At 42.3% G+C, this 20,823-nt stretch overlaps 1 protein-coding gene across 2 annotated transcripts in view; it reads left to right on the plus strand.

The window, feature by feature from the left end:
* Positions 1 to 20,823, plus strand: part of LOC143769487 (uncharacterized) — a 180,384-nt gene that overhangs the window by 141,175 nt on the left and 18,386 nt on the right. The window contains exons 2-7 of one of the 2 annotated variants that reach the window (XM_077258110.1): positions 466 to 554; positions 667 to 846; positions 924 to 1,047; positions 10,126 to 10,193; positions 12,161 to 12,275; positions 19,620 to 20,661. The exons of the other annotated variant lie outside the window; for it this stretch is intronic. Coding sequence (XP_077114225.1) covers positions 466 to 554; positions 667 to 846; positions 924 to 1,047; positions 10,126 to 10,193; positions 12,161 to 12,275; positions 19,620 to 20,661 — 1,618 coding nt within the window. The remainder of the gene's footprint in view (positions 1 to 465; positions 555 to 666; positions 847 to 923; positions 1,048 to 10,125; positions 10,194 to 12,160; positions 12,276 to 19,619; positions 20,662 to 20,823) is intronic. 2 annotated transcript variants of the gene reach the window in all.

Raw genomic sequence — 20,823 nt, forward strand, 5'->3', positions numbered from 1 at the left:
AAACCGGACATTTTCTGCAAGAAATCCGCATGCGTTTTTTTTCGCGTGTTTTTCTCTTTTTTTGTGTGTTTTTTTTCCGGAGCTTCCCAATGCATTAAATAGCGGCAAAAATGCAAAAAATCCGCAAAATTAATGAACATTCTGCGTTTTTTCCCACGATGCGTTTCTATCGCGGAAAAAAAAACGCATTATGCGCACAAAAATTGCAGAATGATGGGATGCTTATGTATGCGTTTTTCAAGCAGTTTTTTCTGCGGAAAACGGCTGAAAAAATTGCGAAAAAAACCGCGAAAAATCCTGAATGTGTGCACATAGCCTAAATATTTCCCCTTCTTATCTTCAGTAGTTGTATTTTTAAACAAGGAATTTTGTATAATTTTACATCAGCTCATCTTCTTTTCCCCTTCAGATTTCGACACTATCAGATTCTCTGTGCTGATATTTTCTATATAATTGTCCTGATAGACTCATCAAAGATGGATAGGAACAGAAACAAGATGGCAGAGAGTATACTAAATCTCACCCTAGAGATCCTCCTCTGTCTTACAGGAGAGGTGAGAGATTCTGGTGACCTCACATTACATTATCCATGGTAATAAGTTAACAGATGATCTGACCGGAGAGATGTGTGAAGTAAGAATTATTAATGTGTTTCTCCATACACAGGATTACACGGTGGTGAAGAAGACCTCTAGTGATCGCTATCAGGCCCCTATGTCTGACGGACGGAGAGGAACCCTGAACCCAACCCTGTGGTCTCCACCGCACCCCTGGATACATGAGGACATCAGTGACCAGAAGATCCTAGAACTCGCCTACAAGATGATTGAGCTGCTGACTGGAGAGGTGACACTGCTGGGAATGCTGGGACATTATACACTATAAAGGGATCGGGGGGATGACGGTATCATTGTATGTGTCAGGTTCCTTTAAGGTGTCAGGACGTCACCGTCTACTTCTCCATGGAGGAGTGGGAGTATATAGAAGGACACAAGGATCGGTACAAGGACGTCATGATGGAGGACCACCAGCCCCGCACATCACCAGGTAACATGACTAAATACACACATCTGTTAAAGGGGTTGGCTGCTTTAGGAAAATCTTAACCCCTTACTGACATCGGACGGGATAGTACGTCCGATGTCAGCTCCCCTGCTTTGATGCAGGGCTCCGGCGGTGAGCCCGCATCAAAGCCGGGACATGTCAGCTGTTTTGAAGAGCTGACATGTGCCCGCAATAGCGGCCGGTGAAATCGCGATTCACCCGCCGCTATTAACTAGTTAAATGCCGCTGTCAAACGCAGACAGCGGCATTTAACTACTGCATCCGGCCGGGCGGCCGGAAATGACGGCATCGCCGACCCCCGTCACATGATCGGAGGTCGGCGATGCTTCTCCATTGTAACCATAGAGGTCCTTGAGACTTCTATGGTTACTGATCCCCGGCAGCTGTGAGCGCCACCCTGTGGTCGGCGCTCACAGCACACCTGATTTTCTACTACATAGCAGCGAACAGCAGATCGCTGCTATGTAGCAGAGCCGATCGAGTGGTGCCTGCTTCTAGCCTCCCATGGAGGCTATTGAAGCATGGCAAAAGTAAAAAAAAAATGTGAAAAAAATAAAAAAAAATATAAAAGTTTAAATCACCCCCCTTTCGCCCCAATCAAAATAAATCAATTAAAAAAAAATCAAACCTACACATATTTGGTATTGCCACATTCAGAATCACCCGATCTATCAATAAAAAAAAGCATTAACCTGATCGCTAAACGGCGTAACGAGAAAAAAAATCGAAACGCCAGAATTACTTTTTTTGGTCGCCACGACATTGCATTAAAATGCAATAACGGGCGATCAAAAGAACGTAACTGCACCAAATTGGAATCATTAAAAATGCCAGCTCGGCACGCAAAAAATAAGCCCCTAACCGACCCCAGATCATGAAAAATGGAGACGCTACGAGTATCGGAAAATGGCACAATTTTTTTTTTTTTGTTAGCACAGTTTGGAATTTTTTTTCACCACTTAGGTAAAAAATAACCTAGTCATGTTAGGTGTCTATGAACTCGTAATGACCTGGAGAATCATAATGGCAGGTCAGTTTTAGTAGTTAGTGAACCTAGCAAAAAAGCCAAGCAAAAAACAAGTGTGGGATTGCACTTTTTTTTGCAATTTCACCGCACTTGGAATTTTTTTCCCATTTTCTAGTACACGACATGGTAAAACCAATGATGTCGTTCAAAATTACAACTCGTCCTGCAAAAAATAGGCCCTCATATGGCCAAATTGACGGAAAAATAAAAAAGTTATGGCTCTGGGAAGGAGGGGAGTGAAAAACGAACACGAAAAATCCCACGGTCATAAAGGGGTTAAATGCTTTGTTCAGCCACTGAAAAATCTGAAAAAAAAATATTACAGGAAATCTGTGAATAAGATCAATCCCCCGAAGCAAACATACATAGGCATCCAGTTCTTAGAAATGTAAATCCATCTACACCCTTTATATCTTCTATCTGATGCTGCATTCCCGAATAATGTTTTCATTCATTTGCAAATGAGGTGTTAAGTGCTCTGGGCATGACTGAGCACTTACTGAGCTTGTTTCCCTACCCAACACCGCCTTCTTTAACTTGATTGATAGCTCACTGTTAGATTTCCTTGCCTGGACCCTGATGTCACACAGTCAGTGAGCTATCAGTCTCGGATGTTCTGAGGAAGTCAGAGAGCAGTACGCCATTAGCGACCGCCGATTGGTTGTTTGCAAAGCTCAAGAGACATAAGAATGTGACGTAAGCCCCATGAGACCTTGAGCGGACATCGCTAGAACCAGGGCCGGCTCCAGGTTTTTGTGGGCCTCCCCCTTTAACACATACCAGGATTCATGATGCACAGATATGGAGGGGAAATATAGGTATACAACACAGGGCCCAGCCTGCCCCCTCATCCTTCACATTTGCAGACATGCACTATACAGTACGCAAAAATGCCCATACAATACGCAGACATGCCCATCGAATATGCAGACATGCCCATACAATACGGAGACATACATTCAGTAAGCAGGCATGCCCATACAATACGCAGACATTCACACATCCAATATGCAAACATGCCCATCGAATATGCAGACATGCCCATACAATACGGAGACATACATACATACATACAGTAAGCAGGCATTCCCATACAATATGCAGACATGCACACATACAATACGCAGCCATGCACACATGCAATACGCAGACATGCACACATGCAATACGCAGACATGCACACATACAATACGCAGACATGCACACATACAATACGCAGACATGCACACATGCAATGCGCAGACATGCACACATGCAATACGCAGACATGCACACATACAATACGCAGACATGGACACATACAATACGCAGACATGAACACATACAATACGCAGACATGCACACATGCAATACGCAGACATGCACACATACAATACGCAGACATGCACACATGCAATGCGCAGACATGCACACATACAATACGCAGACATGCACACATACAATACGCAGACATGGACACATACAATACACAGACATGCACACATACAATACGCAGACATGCACACATACAATATGCAGACATGGACACATACAATACGCAGACATGCACACATACAATACGCAGACATGGACACATACAATACGCAGACATGCACACATACAATACGCAGACATGCACACATACAATAAGCAGACATGGACACATACTATACGCAGACATGCACACATACAATAAGCAGACATGGACACATACCATACGCAGACATGCCCATCAAATACGCAGACATGCACACATGCAATACGCAGACATGCACACATGCAATACGCAGACATGCACACATGCAATACACAGACATGCACACATGCAATACGCAGACATGGACACATATATTACGCAGACATGCACACATACAATACGCAGACATGCACACATGCAGTACGCAGACATGCACACATACAATACGCAGACATGCACACATACAATACGCAGACATGGACACATACAATAAGCAGACATGCACACATACAATACGCACACATGCAGACATACAAAATGCAGAAATGGACACATACAATACGCAGATATGGTCACATACAATACGCAGACATGCACACATACAATACGCAGACATGCACACATGCAATACGCAGACATGCACACATACAATACGCAGGCATGCACACATACAATACGCAGACATGCACACATACAATAAGCAGACATGGACACATACTATACGCAGACATGCACACATACAATAAGCAGACATGGACACATACCATACGCAGACATGCCCATCGAATACGCAGACATGCACACATGCAATACGCAGACATGCACACATGCAATACGCAGACATGCACACATGCAATACACAGACATGCACACATGCAATACGCAGACATGGACACATATATTACGCAGACATGCACACATACAATACGCAGACATGCACACATGCAGTACGCAGACATGCACACATACAATACGCAGACATGCACACATACAATACGCAGACATGGACACATACAATAAGCAGACATGCACACATACAATACGCACACATGCAGACATACAAAATGCAGAAATGGACACATACAATACGCAGATATGGTCACATACAATACGCAGACATGCACACATACAATACGCAGACATGCACACATGCAATACGCAGACATGCACACATACAATACGCAGGCATGCACACATACAATACGCAGACATGCACACATACAATACGCAGACATGGACACATACAATACGCAGACATGCACACATACAATACGCAGGCATGCACACATACAATACGCAGGCATGCACACATACAATACGCAGACATGGACACATGCAATACGCAGACATGCACACATACAATACGGAGACATGCCCATCGAATATGCAGACATGCACACATGCAATACGCAGACATGCACACATGCAATACGCAGACATGCACACATACAATACGGAGACATGCCCATCGAATATGCAGACATGGACACATACAATACGCAGACATGCACACATGCAATACGCAGACATGCACACATACAATACGCAGACATGCACACATGCAATACGCAGACATGCACACATACAATACGCACACATGCACACATACAATACGCAGACATGCACACATACAATATGCAGACATGCACACGTACAATACGCAGACATGCACACATACAATATGCAGACATGGACACATACAATACGCAGACATGCACACATACAATAAGCAGACATGGACACATACCATACGCAGACATGCCCATCGAATACGCAGACATGCACACATGCAATACGCAGACATGCACACATGCAATACACAGACATGCACACATGCAATACGGAGACATGCCCATCGAATATGCAGACATGCACACATGCAATACGCAGACATGGACACATATATTACGCAGACATGCACACATACAATATGCAGACATGCAGTACACAGACATGCACACATACAATACGCAGACATGCACACATACAATACGCAGACATGCACACATACAATGCGCCGACATGCACACATACAATACGCAGACATGCACACATACAATATGCAGACATGCACACATACAATACGCAGACATGCACACATAAATACGGAGACATGCCCATCGAATATGCAGACATGCACACATACAATAAGCAGACATGCACACATACAATACGCAGACATGCACACATACAATACGCAGACATGCACACATACAATACGCCGACATGAACACATACAATACGCAGACATGCACACATACAATATGCAGACATGCACACATACAATATGCAGACATGCACACATACAATACGCAGACATGCACACATACAATATGCAGACATGCACACATACAATATGCAGACATGCACACATACAATGCGCAAACATGCACACATACAATACGCACACATGCACACATACAATATGCAGACATGCACACATACAATACGCAGACATGCACACATACAATATGCAGACATGCACACATACAATACGCAGACATGCACACATACAATGCGCAAACATGCACACATACAATACGCACACATGCACACATACAATATGCAGACATGGACACATACAATGCGCAGACATGGACACATACAATACGCAGACATGCACACATACAATACGCAGACATGCACACATACAATACGCAGAAAATGGACACATACAATGCGCAGACATGCACACATACAATACGCAGACATGCACACATACAATACGCAGACATGCACACATACAATATGCAGACATGGACACATACAATACGCAGACATGCACACATACAATACGCACACATGCACACATACAATACGCAGACATGCACACATACAATACGCAGACATGCACACATACAATACGCAGACATGCACACATACAATACGCAGACATGGACACATACAATACGCAGACATGGACACATATATTACGCAGACATGGACACATACAATACGCAGACATGGACACATACAATACGCAGACATGGACACATATATTACGCAGACATGGACACATACAATACGCAGACATGGACACATACAATACGCAGACATGGACACATACAATACGCAGACATGCACACATACAATACGCAGACATGCACACATACAATACGCAGACATGCACACATACAATACGCAGACATGGACACATACAATACGCAGACATGGACACATATATTATGCAGACATGCACACATACAATATGCAGACATGCACACATACAATACACAGACATGCACACATACAATACGCAGACATGCACACATACAATACGGAGACATGCACACATGCAATACGCAGACATGCACACATACAATACGCAGACATGCACACGTACAATACGCAGACATGCACACATACAATACGCAGACTTGCACACATACAATACGCAGACATGGACACATACAATACGCACACATGCACACATACAATACGCACACATGCACACATACAATACGCAGACATGCACACATACAATACGCACACATGCACACATACAATACGCAGACATGCACACATACAATACGCAGACATGCACACATACAATACGCACACATGCACACATACAATACGCAGACATGCACACATACAATACGCAGACATGCACACATACAATACGCAGACATGCACACATACAATACGCAGACATGCACACATACAATACGCAGACATGCACACGTACAATACGCAGACATGCACACATACAATACGCAGACTTGCACACATACAATACGCAGACATGGACACATACAATACGCACACATGCACACATACAATACGCACACATGCACACATACAATACGCAGACATGCACACGTACAATACGCAGACATGCACACGTACAATACGCAGACATGCACACGTACAATACGCAGACATGCACACATACAATACGCAGACATGCACACATACAATACGCACACATGCACACATGCAATACGCAGACATGCACACATACAATACGCAGACATGCACACATACAATACGCAGACATGGACACATACAATACGCAGACATGGACACATATATTACGCAGACATGGACACATACAATACGCAGACATGGACACATACAATACGCAGACATGGACACATACAATACGCAGACATGCACACATACAATACGCAGACATGCACACATACAATACGCAGACATGGACACATATATTATGCAGACATGGACACATACAATACGCAGACATGGACACATACAATACGCAGACATGCACACATACAATATGCAGACATGCACACGTACAATATGCAGACATGGACACATACAATACGCAGACATGCACACATACAATATGCAGACATGGACACATACAATATGCAGACATGGACACATACAATACGCAGACATAGACATATATATTACGCAGACATGGACACATACAATACGCAGACATGCACACGTACAATATGCAGACATGGACACATACAATACGCAGACATGGACACATATATTACGCAGACATGCACACATACAATACGCAGACATGCATACATACTATACACATATACAGACACATAAGAAATATTTTTAATATGATAAAGCCGGCAACAATCCTTGCTATCCTCCCCCCGGCTCGTCTCCTGCCCATCTTCTCTGGTATGTGGCTGTGACGGGCACGCTGCTTGATGGAACTTTGCTTTGACATGGCCGCGGTGCACACAGAGCACTGTTCAGCTGTGTCTGCTAATAGTGACATGGCCTTTAATTTTGCTTGTGTGTCTTGCTAGGCGCATCATCACTAGTAGCCACAGCCGCACAGTGCACTGAGCTCGGCCATGTCTGTTAAAGTGACAGCCATCAAGCAGCGCCGGCGGCCCTACACAGCTACTGGGGAGCTGCCCAGCCCCAGGCAATGAATGGGCTCCCCCGTTTGTCCATGACCCCGGCACTTGCCCAGGTGTGCCGAGTGGTGACGCCAGCCCTGGCTAGAACAGCACTGGAATAAGAAGTCACTATCAACCTCATAAATTTCTTGTACAGGTCCTTCTCAAAAAATTAGCATATAGTGTTACATTTCATTATTTACCATAATGTAATGATTACAATTAAACTTTCATATATTATAGATTCATTATCCACCAACTGAAATTTGTCAGGTCTTTTATTGTTTTAATACTGATGATTTTGGCATACAACTCCTGATAACCCAAAAAACCTGTCTCAATAAATTAGCATATTTCACCCGTCCAATCAAATAAAAGTGTTTTTTAATAACAAACAAAAAAACCATCAAATAATAATGTTCAGTTATGCACTCAATACTTGGTCGGGAATCCTTTGGCAGAAATGACTGCTTCAATGCGGCGTGGCATGGAGGCAATCAGCCTGTGACACTGCTGAGATGTTATGGAGGCCCAGGATGCTTCAATAGCGGCCTTAAGCTCATCCAAAGTGTTGGGTCTTGCGTCTCTCAACTTTCTCTTCACAATATCCCACAGATTCTCTATGGGGTTCAGGTCAGGAGAGTTGGCAGGCCAATTGAGCACAGTAATACCATGGTCAGTAAACCATTTACCAGTGGTTTTGGCACTGTGAGCAGGTGCCAGGTCGTGCTGAAAAATGAAATCTTCATCTCCATAAAGCATTTCAGCCGATGGAAGCATGAAGTGCTCCAAAATCTCCTGATAGCTAGCTGCATTGACCCTGCCCTTGATGAAACACAGTGGACCAACACCAGCAGCTGACATGGCACCCCACACCATCACTGACTGTGGGTACTTGACACTGGACTTCAGGCATTTTGGCATTTCCTTCTCCCCAGTCTTCCTCCAGACTCTGGCACCTTGATTTCCGAATGACATGCAAAATTTGCTTTCATCAGAAAAAAGTACTTGGGACCACTTAGCAACAGTCCAGTGCTGCTTCTCTGTAGCCCATTTCCTGCACACGCCTGTGCACGGTGGCTCTGGATGTTTCCACACCAGACTCAGTCCACTGCTTCCTCAGGTTCCCCAAGGTCTGGAATCGGTCCTTCTCCACAATCTTCCTCAGGGTCCGGTCACCTCTTCTCGTTGTACAGCGTTTTCTGCCACATTGTTTCTTTCCAACAGACTTACCATTGAGGTGCCTTGATACAGCACTCTGGGAACAGCCTATTTGTTGAGAAATGTCTTTCTGGGTCTTACCCTCTTGCTTGAGGGTGTCAATGATGGCCTTCTTGACATCTGTCAGGTCGCTAGTCTTACCCATGATGGGGGTTTTGAGTAATGAACCAGGCAGGGAGTTTTTAAAAGCCTCAGGTATCTTTTGCATGTGTTTAGAGTTAATTAGTTGATTCAGAAGATTAGGGTAATAGGTCATTTAGAGAACCTTTTCTTGATATGCTAATTTATTGAGACAGGTTTTTTGGGTTATCAGGAGTTGTATGCCAAAATCATCAGTATTAAAACAATAAAAGACCTGACAAATTTCAGTTGGTGGATAATGAATCTATAATATATGAAAGTTTAATTGTAATCATTACATTATGGTAAATAATGAAATTTAACACTATATGCTAATTTGTTGAGAAGGACCTGTATATATAAAAAAATAATTATTTATGTGTTTCTGACAGTAAGAACCAGTAAGCGGACGACGCCGGAGAGACATCCCCGACCTCAGGACTGTTCACAGGATCATCAGGTAGGTGGAGAGAAGGTTGTGGGACTCTGATGTGTAGGAGGCTGCGCAGGTCTTGTGTTCTGCCAGTCCAGCATTATTATATGATTTATATATATAGCGGAAAAGGCAGCTGATTGCAGACATCACATGTTTGGATTCAGGGCCGGGACAATGTATTTTGATTCACCAAATAATACCCTCAAAAGTAAAAAAAAAAAAAAAAAAGTGATGTACTTTATGAGTGAGATTCAACAGAGAATGCGTTTTCAAAATTAGATTCCTGTTCTGATGGTGGTTCTGATGATGTATTCCTGTACTGATGGTGATTCTGGTGCCATATTCCTGTACTGATGATGGTTCTGGGGCCATGGATCACGTTCTGATGATGGTTCTTTTGTTGTATTCCTGTTCTGATGGTGTTCTGATGATGTATTCATGTAGTGATGATGGTTCTGGTGCTGTATTCCTGTACTGATGGTGATTCTGGTGCCATATTCCTGTACTGATGATGGTTCTGGGGCCATGGATCACGTTCTGATGATGGTTCTTTTGTTGTATTCCTGTTCTGATGGTGTTCTGATGATGTATTCATGTAATGATGATGGTTCTGGTGCTGTATTCCTGTACTGATGGTGATTCTGGTGCCATATTCCTGTACTGATGATGGTTCTGGTGCTTTATTCATCACCATAACTATCATCACTACCTGAATACAAAACCAAAATCATCATCAGTACATAAATAGAACACCAGAGTTATCGATACAGCACCAGAACTGTAATCAATAAATAGGTCACTAGAACCATCATCAGTACGTAAATATGGCACCATACAGTTGTGCTCAAAATTTTACACACCCCGGCAGAATTTTTGCTTTCTTGGCCTTTTTTCAGAGAATATGAATGATAACACCAAAACTTTTTGTCCACTCATGGTTGGTGGTTGGGTGAAGCCATTTATTGTTAAACTACTGTGTTTTCTGTTTTTAAATCATAATGACAACCCAAAACATTCAAATGACCCTGATCAAAAGTTCACATACCCCATTTCTTAATACCGTGTATTGCCCTGAGGAGGTGGTGATGGCGCCCTCAGTCGAGGGGTTCCAGAGAGGCCTGGATGTCTTCCTGGAGCGTAACCATATTGTTTCTTACAGTTATGTTCTTTAGAAGGATGTAGATCTGGGGATTTATTCTGACGGAATATCGGCTGAACTGGATGGACAAATGGTTTTTTTTCGGCCTTACTAACTATGTTACTATGTAAAATAATATAAAATAAATAAGAAAAAACGTAATCACCTATTCCCAGCTATCTGTCCAGCGCAGCTCCATTTCCTCTTATTCTATAAAGTACAGTAGTGGGCACTGGATGGCGTGATGACATCACTGCATTGTGCCATCTGACGTCCCCTGCGTGCACCGTCTTGGTTAATGCGTTCCGCTGGAGTTTTCGGCGGAGCAGGAGGCTGATTACAGCTCCTCTGTTCCTGTGCCAGCAGTGTGGCTCACAGCAATTGTATTCATGTCTAAGAGATGCGAATACGATTGAGTGCAGGGAGGAAGTGATAGCCGGGAAGCCAGCAGAGGGGGAGCGGTGTCAGAGACCGACACTGCTCCCCTGTGTGCCTGCATCCCAACTGTCGCTGTGCTGAATGCCTGTGGCCAGAGGAAGATGCTGAGTGGCCGCAGGCATTCTGCAATGTCATTTTTTTTCCTGGATAGTGTTTCCTCCTCGGGGAGGTAGCGCTCTAGGCAGATGCCTACCCTGCCTATCCCTTGTCCAGGCCCTGTCTGGATCTCACACTTTTCTGACTATAAAATAGGTTGGGATAAAGGACCTACTAGTTTAATTTATACAGGAGACCTACAGATATTTGCAGTCGTGTAATTGTAGGTCATCCTGCTAATTAGTTATATTTTCTGGTCATCTAAATCATTTGTGACGTTTCCAAGTTTCTGGCAACTTTTACAATGTTTATTTCTCACTTTTTGAACCAGGCTGAAGTTCAGAACCATACTACAGATATTAAAATAAAAGAAAAGACTTATGTGAGGAGTGATGATCCGAGTGAAAAGGAGATTCCAACAGATAACAGATCGGGTGAGTGATCGCCACTGAATGCAGATTACAGTCACATGTTCATCGTATCCACCGGATGCAACAATTTTATGCTGCGTTTTAAAAAGCAGATATTTATTTCAAAATAAAACTACATAATTTATTATATAGTCTGTAAGCCTGATGATACTGATGTACTTCTTAATTATAAAAAACTATTTCAGAATGGCTGTATAATCCGGATATTAATTATATTAAATTGAGCTTTTAAATTGAGTACTTGTAAAATGATCATCAGAAAATCAGAATTGAAAACTTTCATATAGGAGTATGCATCCACTCTGACATGGGTTTTCACAGTAAGTACACCAGCCTCAGCAGGTCAAACAAATTTATTTCCCAGTATATGCAGGTTGTATTTTGAAATCTGGGGACAATTCTGCTTTAAAGGGAAGTTACAGTATTTTAGAATGTTGCCAATTGAATGAAAACCATGATGTTATAAAACTTGTTAATAATGTTCTAAAATGCCTTTGTTTAACCCCATCAGGACAAGGCCAGTATTTGATTTTGAGCTTTTTCCTCATTTCCTTTAAAAGCCCCACCATTTTTATTTTTCGTTCAACTTAGATCTTTTTTTTTGCAAAATGATTTGTAGTTTTTACCATATAATGTACTGAAAAAAGGGAAAAATATTGCAAATAGGGTGAGATGGTGAAGAAAACACAATTTCAGCATTGTTTTTTGGGTTTCATATTTAACGGTGTTCATTCTGCGGTAAAAATGTGATTCTTAAGGTCAAAAAATGGATAAAAAAATTGGAAATTTGTAAAAAAAAAAAAACAAACCAAAAAAACAACTATTTGGTTTGTGTTGCAATTTTCTCAGATTTTTTATTTTTTCATTCATGAAGCTCTGTAAGGGTTTGTCTTTTGTACGTCAAGATCTAATTTTTATGGATACAATTTTGAGGCACAAATGAGGTTGAGATGACTTTTTATTGCAGTACAATGACAGAAATGATTATTTCTGCTTCTGATTTTTTTTTCTCTAATGGGGTTTACTATTTGGGTTATTTAACTCCTTCGTGACAGAGCCAATTTGGTACTTAATGACCAAGCCAATTTAAACAATTCTGACCCCTGTCACTTTATGAGGTTATAGCTCTGGAACGCTTCAATGTATCCCACTGATTCTGAGAAATTTTTTTCGTGACACATTGTACTTCATGTTAGTGGTAAAATTTCTTCGATATAACTTGTGTTTATTTATGAAAAAAATGGAAATTTGGCAAAAATTTTGAAAATGTTGCACTTTTCAAACTTTTAATTTTTATACCCTTAAATCAGAGAGCGGTGTCACACAAGATAGTTGATAAATACGATTTCCCGCATGTCAACATTACATCAGCACAATTTTGGAAGCATAATTGTTTTTTGTTAGGACGTTATAACGGCTAAAAGTTGACGAGCGATTTCTCATTTTTCCAACAAAATTTACAAAACTATTTTTTTAGGGACCACCTTACATTTGAAGTGAGTTTGGAGGGTCAATATAAAAGAAAATACCCCAAAGTGACACCATTCTAAAAACTGCACCCCTCAAGCTGCGCAAAACCACATTCAAGAAGTTTAATAACCCTTCAGCTGCTTCACGAGAACTAAAGCATTGCGGAAGGAAAAAATGAAGATTTTACTTTTTTCACAAAAACATTTACTTTGGAATCAATTTTTTTTATTTTCACAAGGGTATCAGATAATAATAATAATAATAATCTTTATTTATATAGCGCCAACATATTCCGCAGCGCTTTACAGTTTAACAGTTTCAAACACAACAGTCATAGGTAACAACGTTAACAATACAGTAATAAAGCAAAATAAGCCGCCCCTGCTCGTGAGAGCTTACAATCTACAATGAGGTGGGGAGATACAAAGCACAGGTGTGTATTTACAATGATGTATTTACAATGATGGTCCAGCCATCTTCAGGGGGTGTGGGGTGGATGGAGATAGTGAATGGGCTACACACACACACAAACATAAAATGACTGATTAGGGAACGTGATAGGCCGCTCTGAACAAATGAGTTTTGAGCGAGCGCCTAAAACTATGCAAGTTGTGGATGGTCCTAATATCTTGGGGTAGAGCATTCCAGAGGATTGGCGCAGCACGGGAGAAGTCTTGGAGTCGGGATTGGGAGGTACGGATTAGTGCAGAGGTTAGTCGAAAGTCGTTTGCAGAGCGTAGTGGTCGGCTAGGCCGATAGACAGAAATGAGGGAGGAGATGTAAGGGGGTGCCGCACTGTGGAGAGCTTTGTGGGTGAGAACAAGTACTTTGAATTGTATCCTGTAATGAATGGGCAGCCAGTGTAATGACTGGCGAAGAGCGGACACGTCCGAGTAACGGTTAGCCAGATGGACGACCTTAGCTGCCGCATTAAGGATAGACTGGAGAGGGGAAAGTCGCGTGAGGGGGAGGCCAATTAATAGAGCATTGCAGTAGTCCAGTGCCTGCTGCCAGGGTGTTATTATGGTGCCATCTACGGAGAGGGAAATGTCAGATTTAAGGAGGTTAGTAGAAGGCGGGAGCAGAAGAAGTTCAGTTTTGGAGAGGTTGAGTTTCAGATAGAGAGCGGACATGATGTCAGAGACTGCGGACAGACAGTCAGTGGCGTTCTGTAGTACAGCGGGGGTAAGGTCAGGGGATGACGTGTATAGTTGTGTGTCATCAGCGTAAAGATGGTACTGAAAGCCAAATCTGCTGATGGTCTGTCCAATTAGGGCTGTGTAGAGGGAGAAGAGAAGGGGGCCAAGGACCGAGCCCTGAAGTACCCCAACAGTGAGAGGAAGAGGAGATGAAGTGGAGCCAGAGAACAGAACACTGAAGGAGCGATCAGAAAGATAGGAGGAGAACCAGGAGAGAGCAGTGTCCTTAATGCCTAGTGACTGGAGCCTAGAGAGTAGGAGAGGGTGGTCAACAGTGTCGAAAGCTGCAGAGAGGTCGAGGAGAATGAGCAGAGTGGTCACCATTACATTTTGCTGTCAGAAGGTCATTGGTCACCTTGATGAGTGCAGTTTCTGTCGAATGTAGGGGGTGGAAACTGGACTGTGAAGGGTCTAGGAGGGAATGAGTGGAGAGGTAACGGGTAAGGCGGGAGTAGACCAGGCGCTCCAGGAGTTTTGAGATGAAGGGGAGATTGGAGACCGGTCTGTAGTTGTTTGTGCATGATGGGTCAAGGGTGGGGTTTTTTTAGTAATGGAGTAATGATAGAGTGTTTGAAGGAGGAGGGGAAAATGCCAGAGGAGAGGGAGAGATTAAAGATTGTAGTTAGGTGAGTTGTGACGACTGGAGAGAGAGACTGGAGGAGGTGTGAGGGAATGGGGTCAGTGGTGCATGTAGTCAGACGAGAAGAAGAGAGGAGCTTGGAGACTTCTTCTGTGATGGGATCGAATGTGGAGAGTGAGCCAGGGGAGATGCAGGAAGGGATGGGAGTCATTGCACCTAGTGTCTGGGAGCGGATTTCCTGACGGATATTGTCTATTTTCTCTATAAAGTGGGAGGCCAGGTCATCAGCACAAATGTCTGTGATAGGGTCTTGAGCTTTTGGCCTGAGGAGGGAGTGAAAGGTGTTAAAAAGTTTCTTGGGGTTGTTGGATAGTGAGGAGATCAGGGTGGTGTAGTAGGTCTGTTTGGCGAGGTGAAGGGCAGAGTTATAGGTTCTTAACATTAATTTGAAGTGGATGAAGTCTTCTGGTGTGCGTGTTTTCCTCCATAAACGTTCAGCACACCTAGAGCATCGCTGGAGAAATCGGGTTTGTGATGTGAGCCAGGGCTGTTTCACTCTGTGTTTGGAGGTTCTGAGGGTGAGGGGAGCTACTTGGTCTAGGGTGCTTCTAAGAGTGACATTGTAGTGATGTACAGCCAGATCAGGACAGGAAAAAGAAGAGATTGGGGACAATGATGAGTGTAATGAGTCTGAAAGTGTATGAGGGTTAATGGCTTGTAGATTTCTGAATGTGTGATAGGTAGGAGAGTGCTGGGGTGGGCGAGGAATTGTGAGTGTGAAGGAGAGAATGTTGTGGTCAGAGAGGGGAAGCGGTGAGTTATCTAGGTAGGAGATTGAACAGAGCTGGACAAAGACCAGGTCCAGGGTGTTACCGTCTTTGTGTGTCTCAGAGGTTGAGAGCTGTGAGAGGCCTAGAGAAGTGGTTAGTGATAGAAGCTGGGATGCAGATGAGGAAGTGGGGCTGTTAATGGATCAGATGAAAATTAACCACAAAATTTATTGTTCAGTTTCTCCTGAGTACACCAATATCCTGTATGTGGGGGAAAGCTACTGTTTGGGCGCATGGCAGGGCTCAAAAGGAGTGAGCACTGTTTGAGTTTTTGAATGCAAAATTGATGGAATCAATCTTGGTGCCATGTCATGTTTGTAGACCCCCTTGATGTACCTAAACAGTGGACCCCCCCAATTCTAACTTCAACCCTAACCCCAACACACATACGGTCTATCACAGTGATCAAAATGAACCAATAGGAAAAATGTTCTATTGTTGTCAGATGCCGGCCAGCAGATCTCAGTGTGCGCACTATGCATGCACCCGCCATTTTCTTCCCTGAAGAATACGTTGGCGGCTGGGGGACAACACGGGGGATGCAGGAGGATCAATGGACACTGGAGGGGGGCTCGGGGGACCCCATTTCTCTCTGCTCTGATGTGCTAGATTACATCAGAGGAGAGAGAAATTAAATGGGAAATCTGACTTTTTTTGTTGCGGTCGCCGTTATTCTGTTAATAATGTCGATCGCAACACTGGGGTAAAAAAACGACCTGAATCATGTTCTCTGGGGTCTCACCTACCCCCGGTAGCCGATACCCTGGAGAAATTCTGACTCTGGTGGGCGCTATACACTTATTTCTCACTGCTGTTATAAAGCGGCGCTGAGGAATAAGTACCCTTAACTGCTGCTGTTAAAAGGTGTATCGGCGGTTAACGAGTTAATGTTATATCTTCATAGAACAGACTTTTATGGATGCAGTGGTACAAAATGTTTATTTGAAATTTCTTGATTTTTTTATTAAAATCAGAGGAAGGAGTGGTGACAAATTAAGGATTTGTATAATATAGCATGAAAATCATATTGCAAATTAATTATTGAATAATTAAAGAAGTTTTCCAGTAGAAAGAAGTTATCGCCTGTGCTTAGTGTAAATGATGTCACCAGCCATATTAATCATCTTATGATTGTCAGATTCAGAGCAGGTTGTAGGCTGAAAAGATCAATTTAGGCTACTTTCACACTAGCGTCGGGCTCGGCCCGTCGCGGTGCGTCGGGCCGAGGTTCCCGACGCTAGCGTTGTCTCCGCCGCACAACGGGGGCAGCGGATGCATTTTTCCAGCGCATCCGCTGCCCCATTGTGAGGTGCGGGGAAGTGCAGGGAGGTGGGGGCGGAGTTCCGGTCGGAAAAAGCAGACCGTCGGGAGCAAAAAACGTTACATGTAATGTTTTTTGCTCCCGACGGTCTGCCACAGCACGGCGCAACCGTCGCACGAAAAAAGCACTTTTGCAGGATGCGTTTTTTCGGCAAAACGACGCATTTGCAACGTAATGCAGTTAACGCTAGTGTGAAAGTAGCCTTATTGGCCTATTAGTAGCACCTTGATAAAAAGCATGGCAGGTAAGATATTTATTTAATACTAGATGGTGGCCCGATTCTAACGCATCGGGTATTCTAGAATATATATGTATGTATATAGCAGCCACATAGTATATAGCACAGTATATAGGAGCCATGTAGTATATAGCAGACAAATAGTATGTGGCCTGTGCTATATAGTATGTGGCTGCTATATACATACATACATATTGTAGAATACCCGATGCATTAATAAAGGCCAGGCAATATATAACACAGCCCAAACAGTACATAACACAGCCAACGTACTATATAACACAGGCCACGCAGTATATAGCAGCCACGTAGTATATAACACAGACGACGTAGTATATAACACAGGCCACGCAATATATAGCACAGCCCACGCAGTACAAAACACAGGCCACATAGTATGTAACACTGGCCACGTAGTATATAGCAGCCATGTAGTATATAACGCAGCCCACGTAGTATCTAACTGCCCACGCAGTATATAGCAGCCATGTAGTACATAGTACTGCCCACGTAGTATATAGCAGCCATGTAGTACTGTATATAGTACTGTCCACATAGTATATAGTAGCCATGTAGTACTGTATATAGTACTGTCCACGTAGTATATAGCAGCCATGTAGTATATAGTACTGCTCACGTAGTATATAGCAGCCATGTAGTATATAGTACTGCCCACGTAGTATATAGCAGCCATGTAGTATATAACTGGGTAATTTCGCAATGCATCTCTGGGACCGGAAGCTGGCGGAAGCCACTAGCGCATCGACGGACTACGGAGGGTGAGTATAGCAGGATTTTTTTTTATTATTATTTTTAACATTAGATTTTTTTAGTATTGACGCTGCATAGGCAATTAATTATATAGACTATTTAGTTAGATAATTTGCTTTACTTGGGAATTAAACACATATTGATTCAAAATAATGTTCTTTCCCCCTAATTTCCAAATGCAGCATTACAGGCTTTTTCTTTCAAAAGCAATATCCATTTTCTATTAAGCCTCGACAACTCTGCCCTTCGTAGGTGAAATATCTCATACAGTCTGTTGTCTTCACAATCAAACGTAGGAAAAGACATCGCTAAATGATCCAAAGCATTCTAGTCGGCTAGGAAAATAAATGAAAAATATTGGACAATAAAGGACAGTCTCAATTTTTTTTTCCCGTGATGGTATTTGACCCCGGCCAGATGAATCATCTTATCATTGTTAGATTCGGAGCAGTCTGGGAAAGGTTGTAGGTTGAAAGGATCAATTTATAAGCCTACTGATAGCATCCTGAAATAAGCATGGCAGGTCAAATATTTATTTTATATGATTTAGTTAGGCCATCCTTCTTAGCACGAAGGAAGGGTGGGAAGTTCTGAGGAGTTAATAGAGTTATAACATGATGCACAAATCTCTAGATATTTGAGGGAGGAAGAGGTCCAACCAAAGAGAAAGAAACCAGCTAGGGTTGACGTAATCAAATAGGGTAGGGAGCTATTAAGCTCTTACAATTTTTTTTTAATTTATTTTGAAATCAGAGTTATGAGGGATTGAAATATATGGGCAGCAGATAAAGAACAGGAGATCATCAGCATATATGGCAACCTTGCGAATTGTGTTTCTAACTAATTCCAGCTATATTAGGCAAAGTGTTGTAAAATAGCAACGCACTATTAACGTTTTGTTATTCAAAAATAATAAAATTAACTTTACTTTTTGGCAGATGACTGTACCAGAAGCTCAGAGAGACATATGACGTTGGAGTATAAGGTCAATATTCCAGATATCTTACAAGCTGCACATGAAGAACATGCCAATATCCCTGATACACCCTCATCTTCTAATTCATCACATACTGATAGACAAAATAAAATTCACAGATGGAGTACAAAACATCGAACATCTCCTACAAATGTGAAGCCATTTTCATGTTCAAAATGTGGAAAATGTTTTAGTCAGAAATCAAATCTTGTTATACACGAGAGAATTCACACGGGCGAGAAGCCATATTCATGTTCAGAATGTGAAAAATGTTTTAACCAGAAATCACATCTTGTTATACATCAGAGAATTCACACAGGTGAGAAGCCATATTCATGTTCAGAATGTGAAAAATGTTTTAACCAGAAATCAAATCTTGTTAATCATCAGAGAATTCACACGGGTGTGAAGCCATATTTATGTTCGGAATGTGGGAAATATTTTAAGCATAAATGGCATCTTGTTAATCATCAAAGAATTCACACAGGGGAGGAGCCGTATTCTTGCCGAGAATGTGGGAAACGTTTTAAAACTCAATCATGTCTTGTTATACATGAGAGAAGTCACACACGGGAGAAGCCATATGCATGTTCAGAATGTGGTAACTGTTTTAGAATTAAATTACATCTTGTAAGACATCAGAGAAGTCACACAGGTGAGAAGCCATATTCATGCCCAGAATGTGGGAGATGTTTTACAAGTCAATCAAGTCTTGATGTACATAAGAGACTTCACACCCAGGATAAGAAATTTCCATGTTTAGAATGTGGGAAATGCTTTAACTACAATTCACATCTTGTTATACATCAGAGAATTCACTCAGGGGAGAAGCCATATTCATGCCCAAAATGCGGGAAAGATTTTATCCAGAAGTCAGATCTTGATATACACCAGAGAATTCACACAGGTCAGAAGCCATATTCATGTTCACAATGTGGGAAATATTTCAGACAAAAACAACATCTCGCTAGTCACCAGACAATTCACACAGGTGAGAAGCCATATTCATGACCACAATGTAGGAAATGTTTTACTCGCAAGTCAAGTCTTCATGTACATCAAAAAATTGCATGTAGTTTAAGAAATGTATGCAATTACCAATAAACATCTTAAAAGGAAATAGAATATAGAGAATACATATACATTAGATGATGAGTCTGGAAATT

This window comes from Ranitomeya variabilis, chromosome 4 (genome assembly GCF_051348905.1).
Source record: "Ranitomeya variabilis isolate aRanVar5 chromosome 4, aRanVar5.hap1, whole genome shotgun sequence".
In the NCBI taxonomy this organism is placed as follows: Eukaryota; Metazoa; Chordata; class Amphibia; order Anura; family Dendrobatidae; genus Ranitomeya; species Ranitomeya variabilis.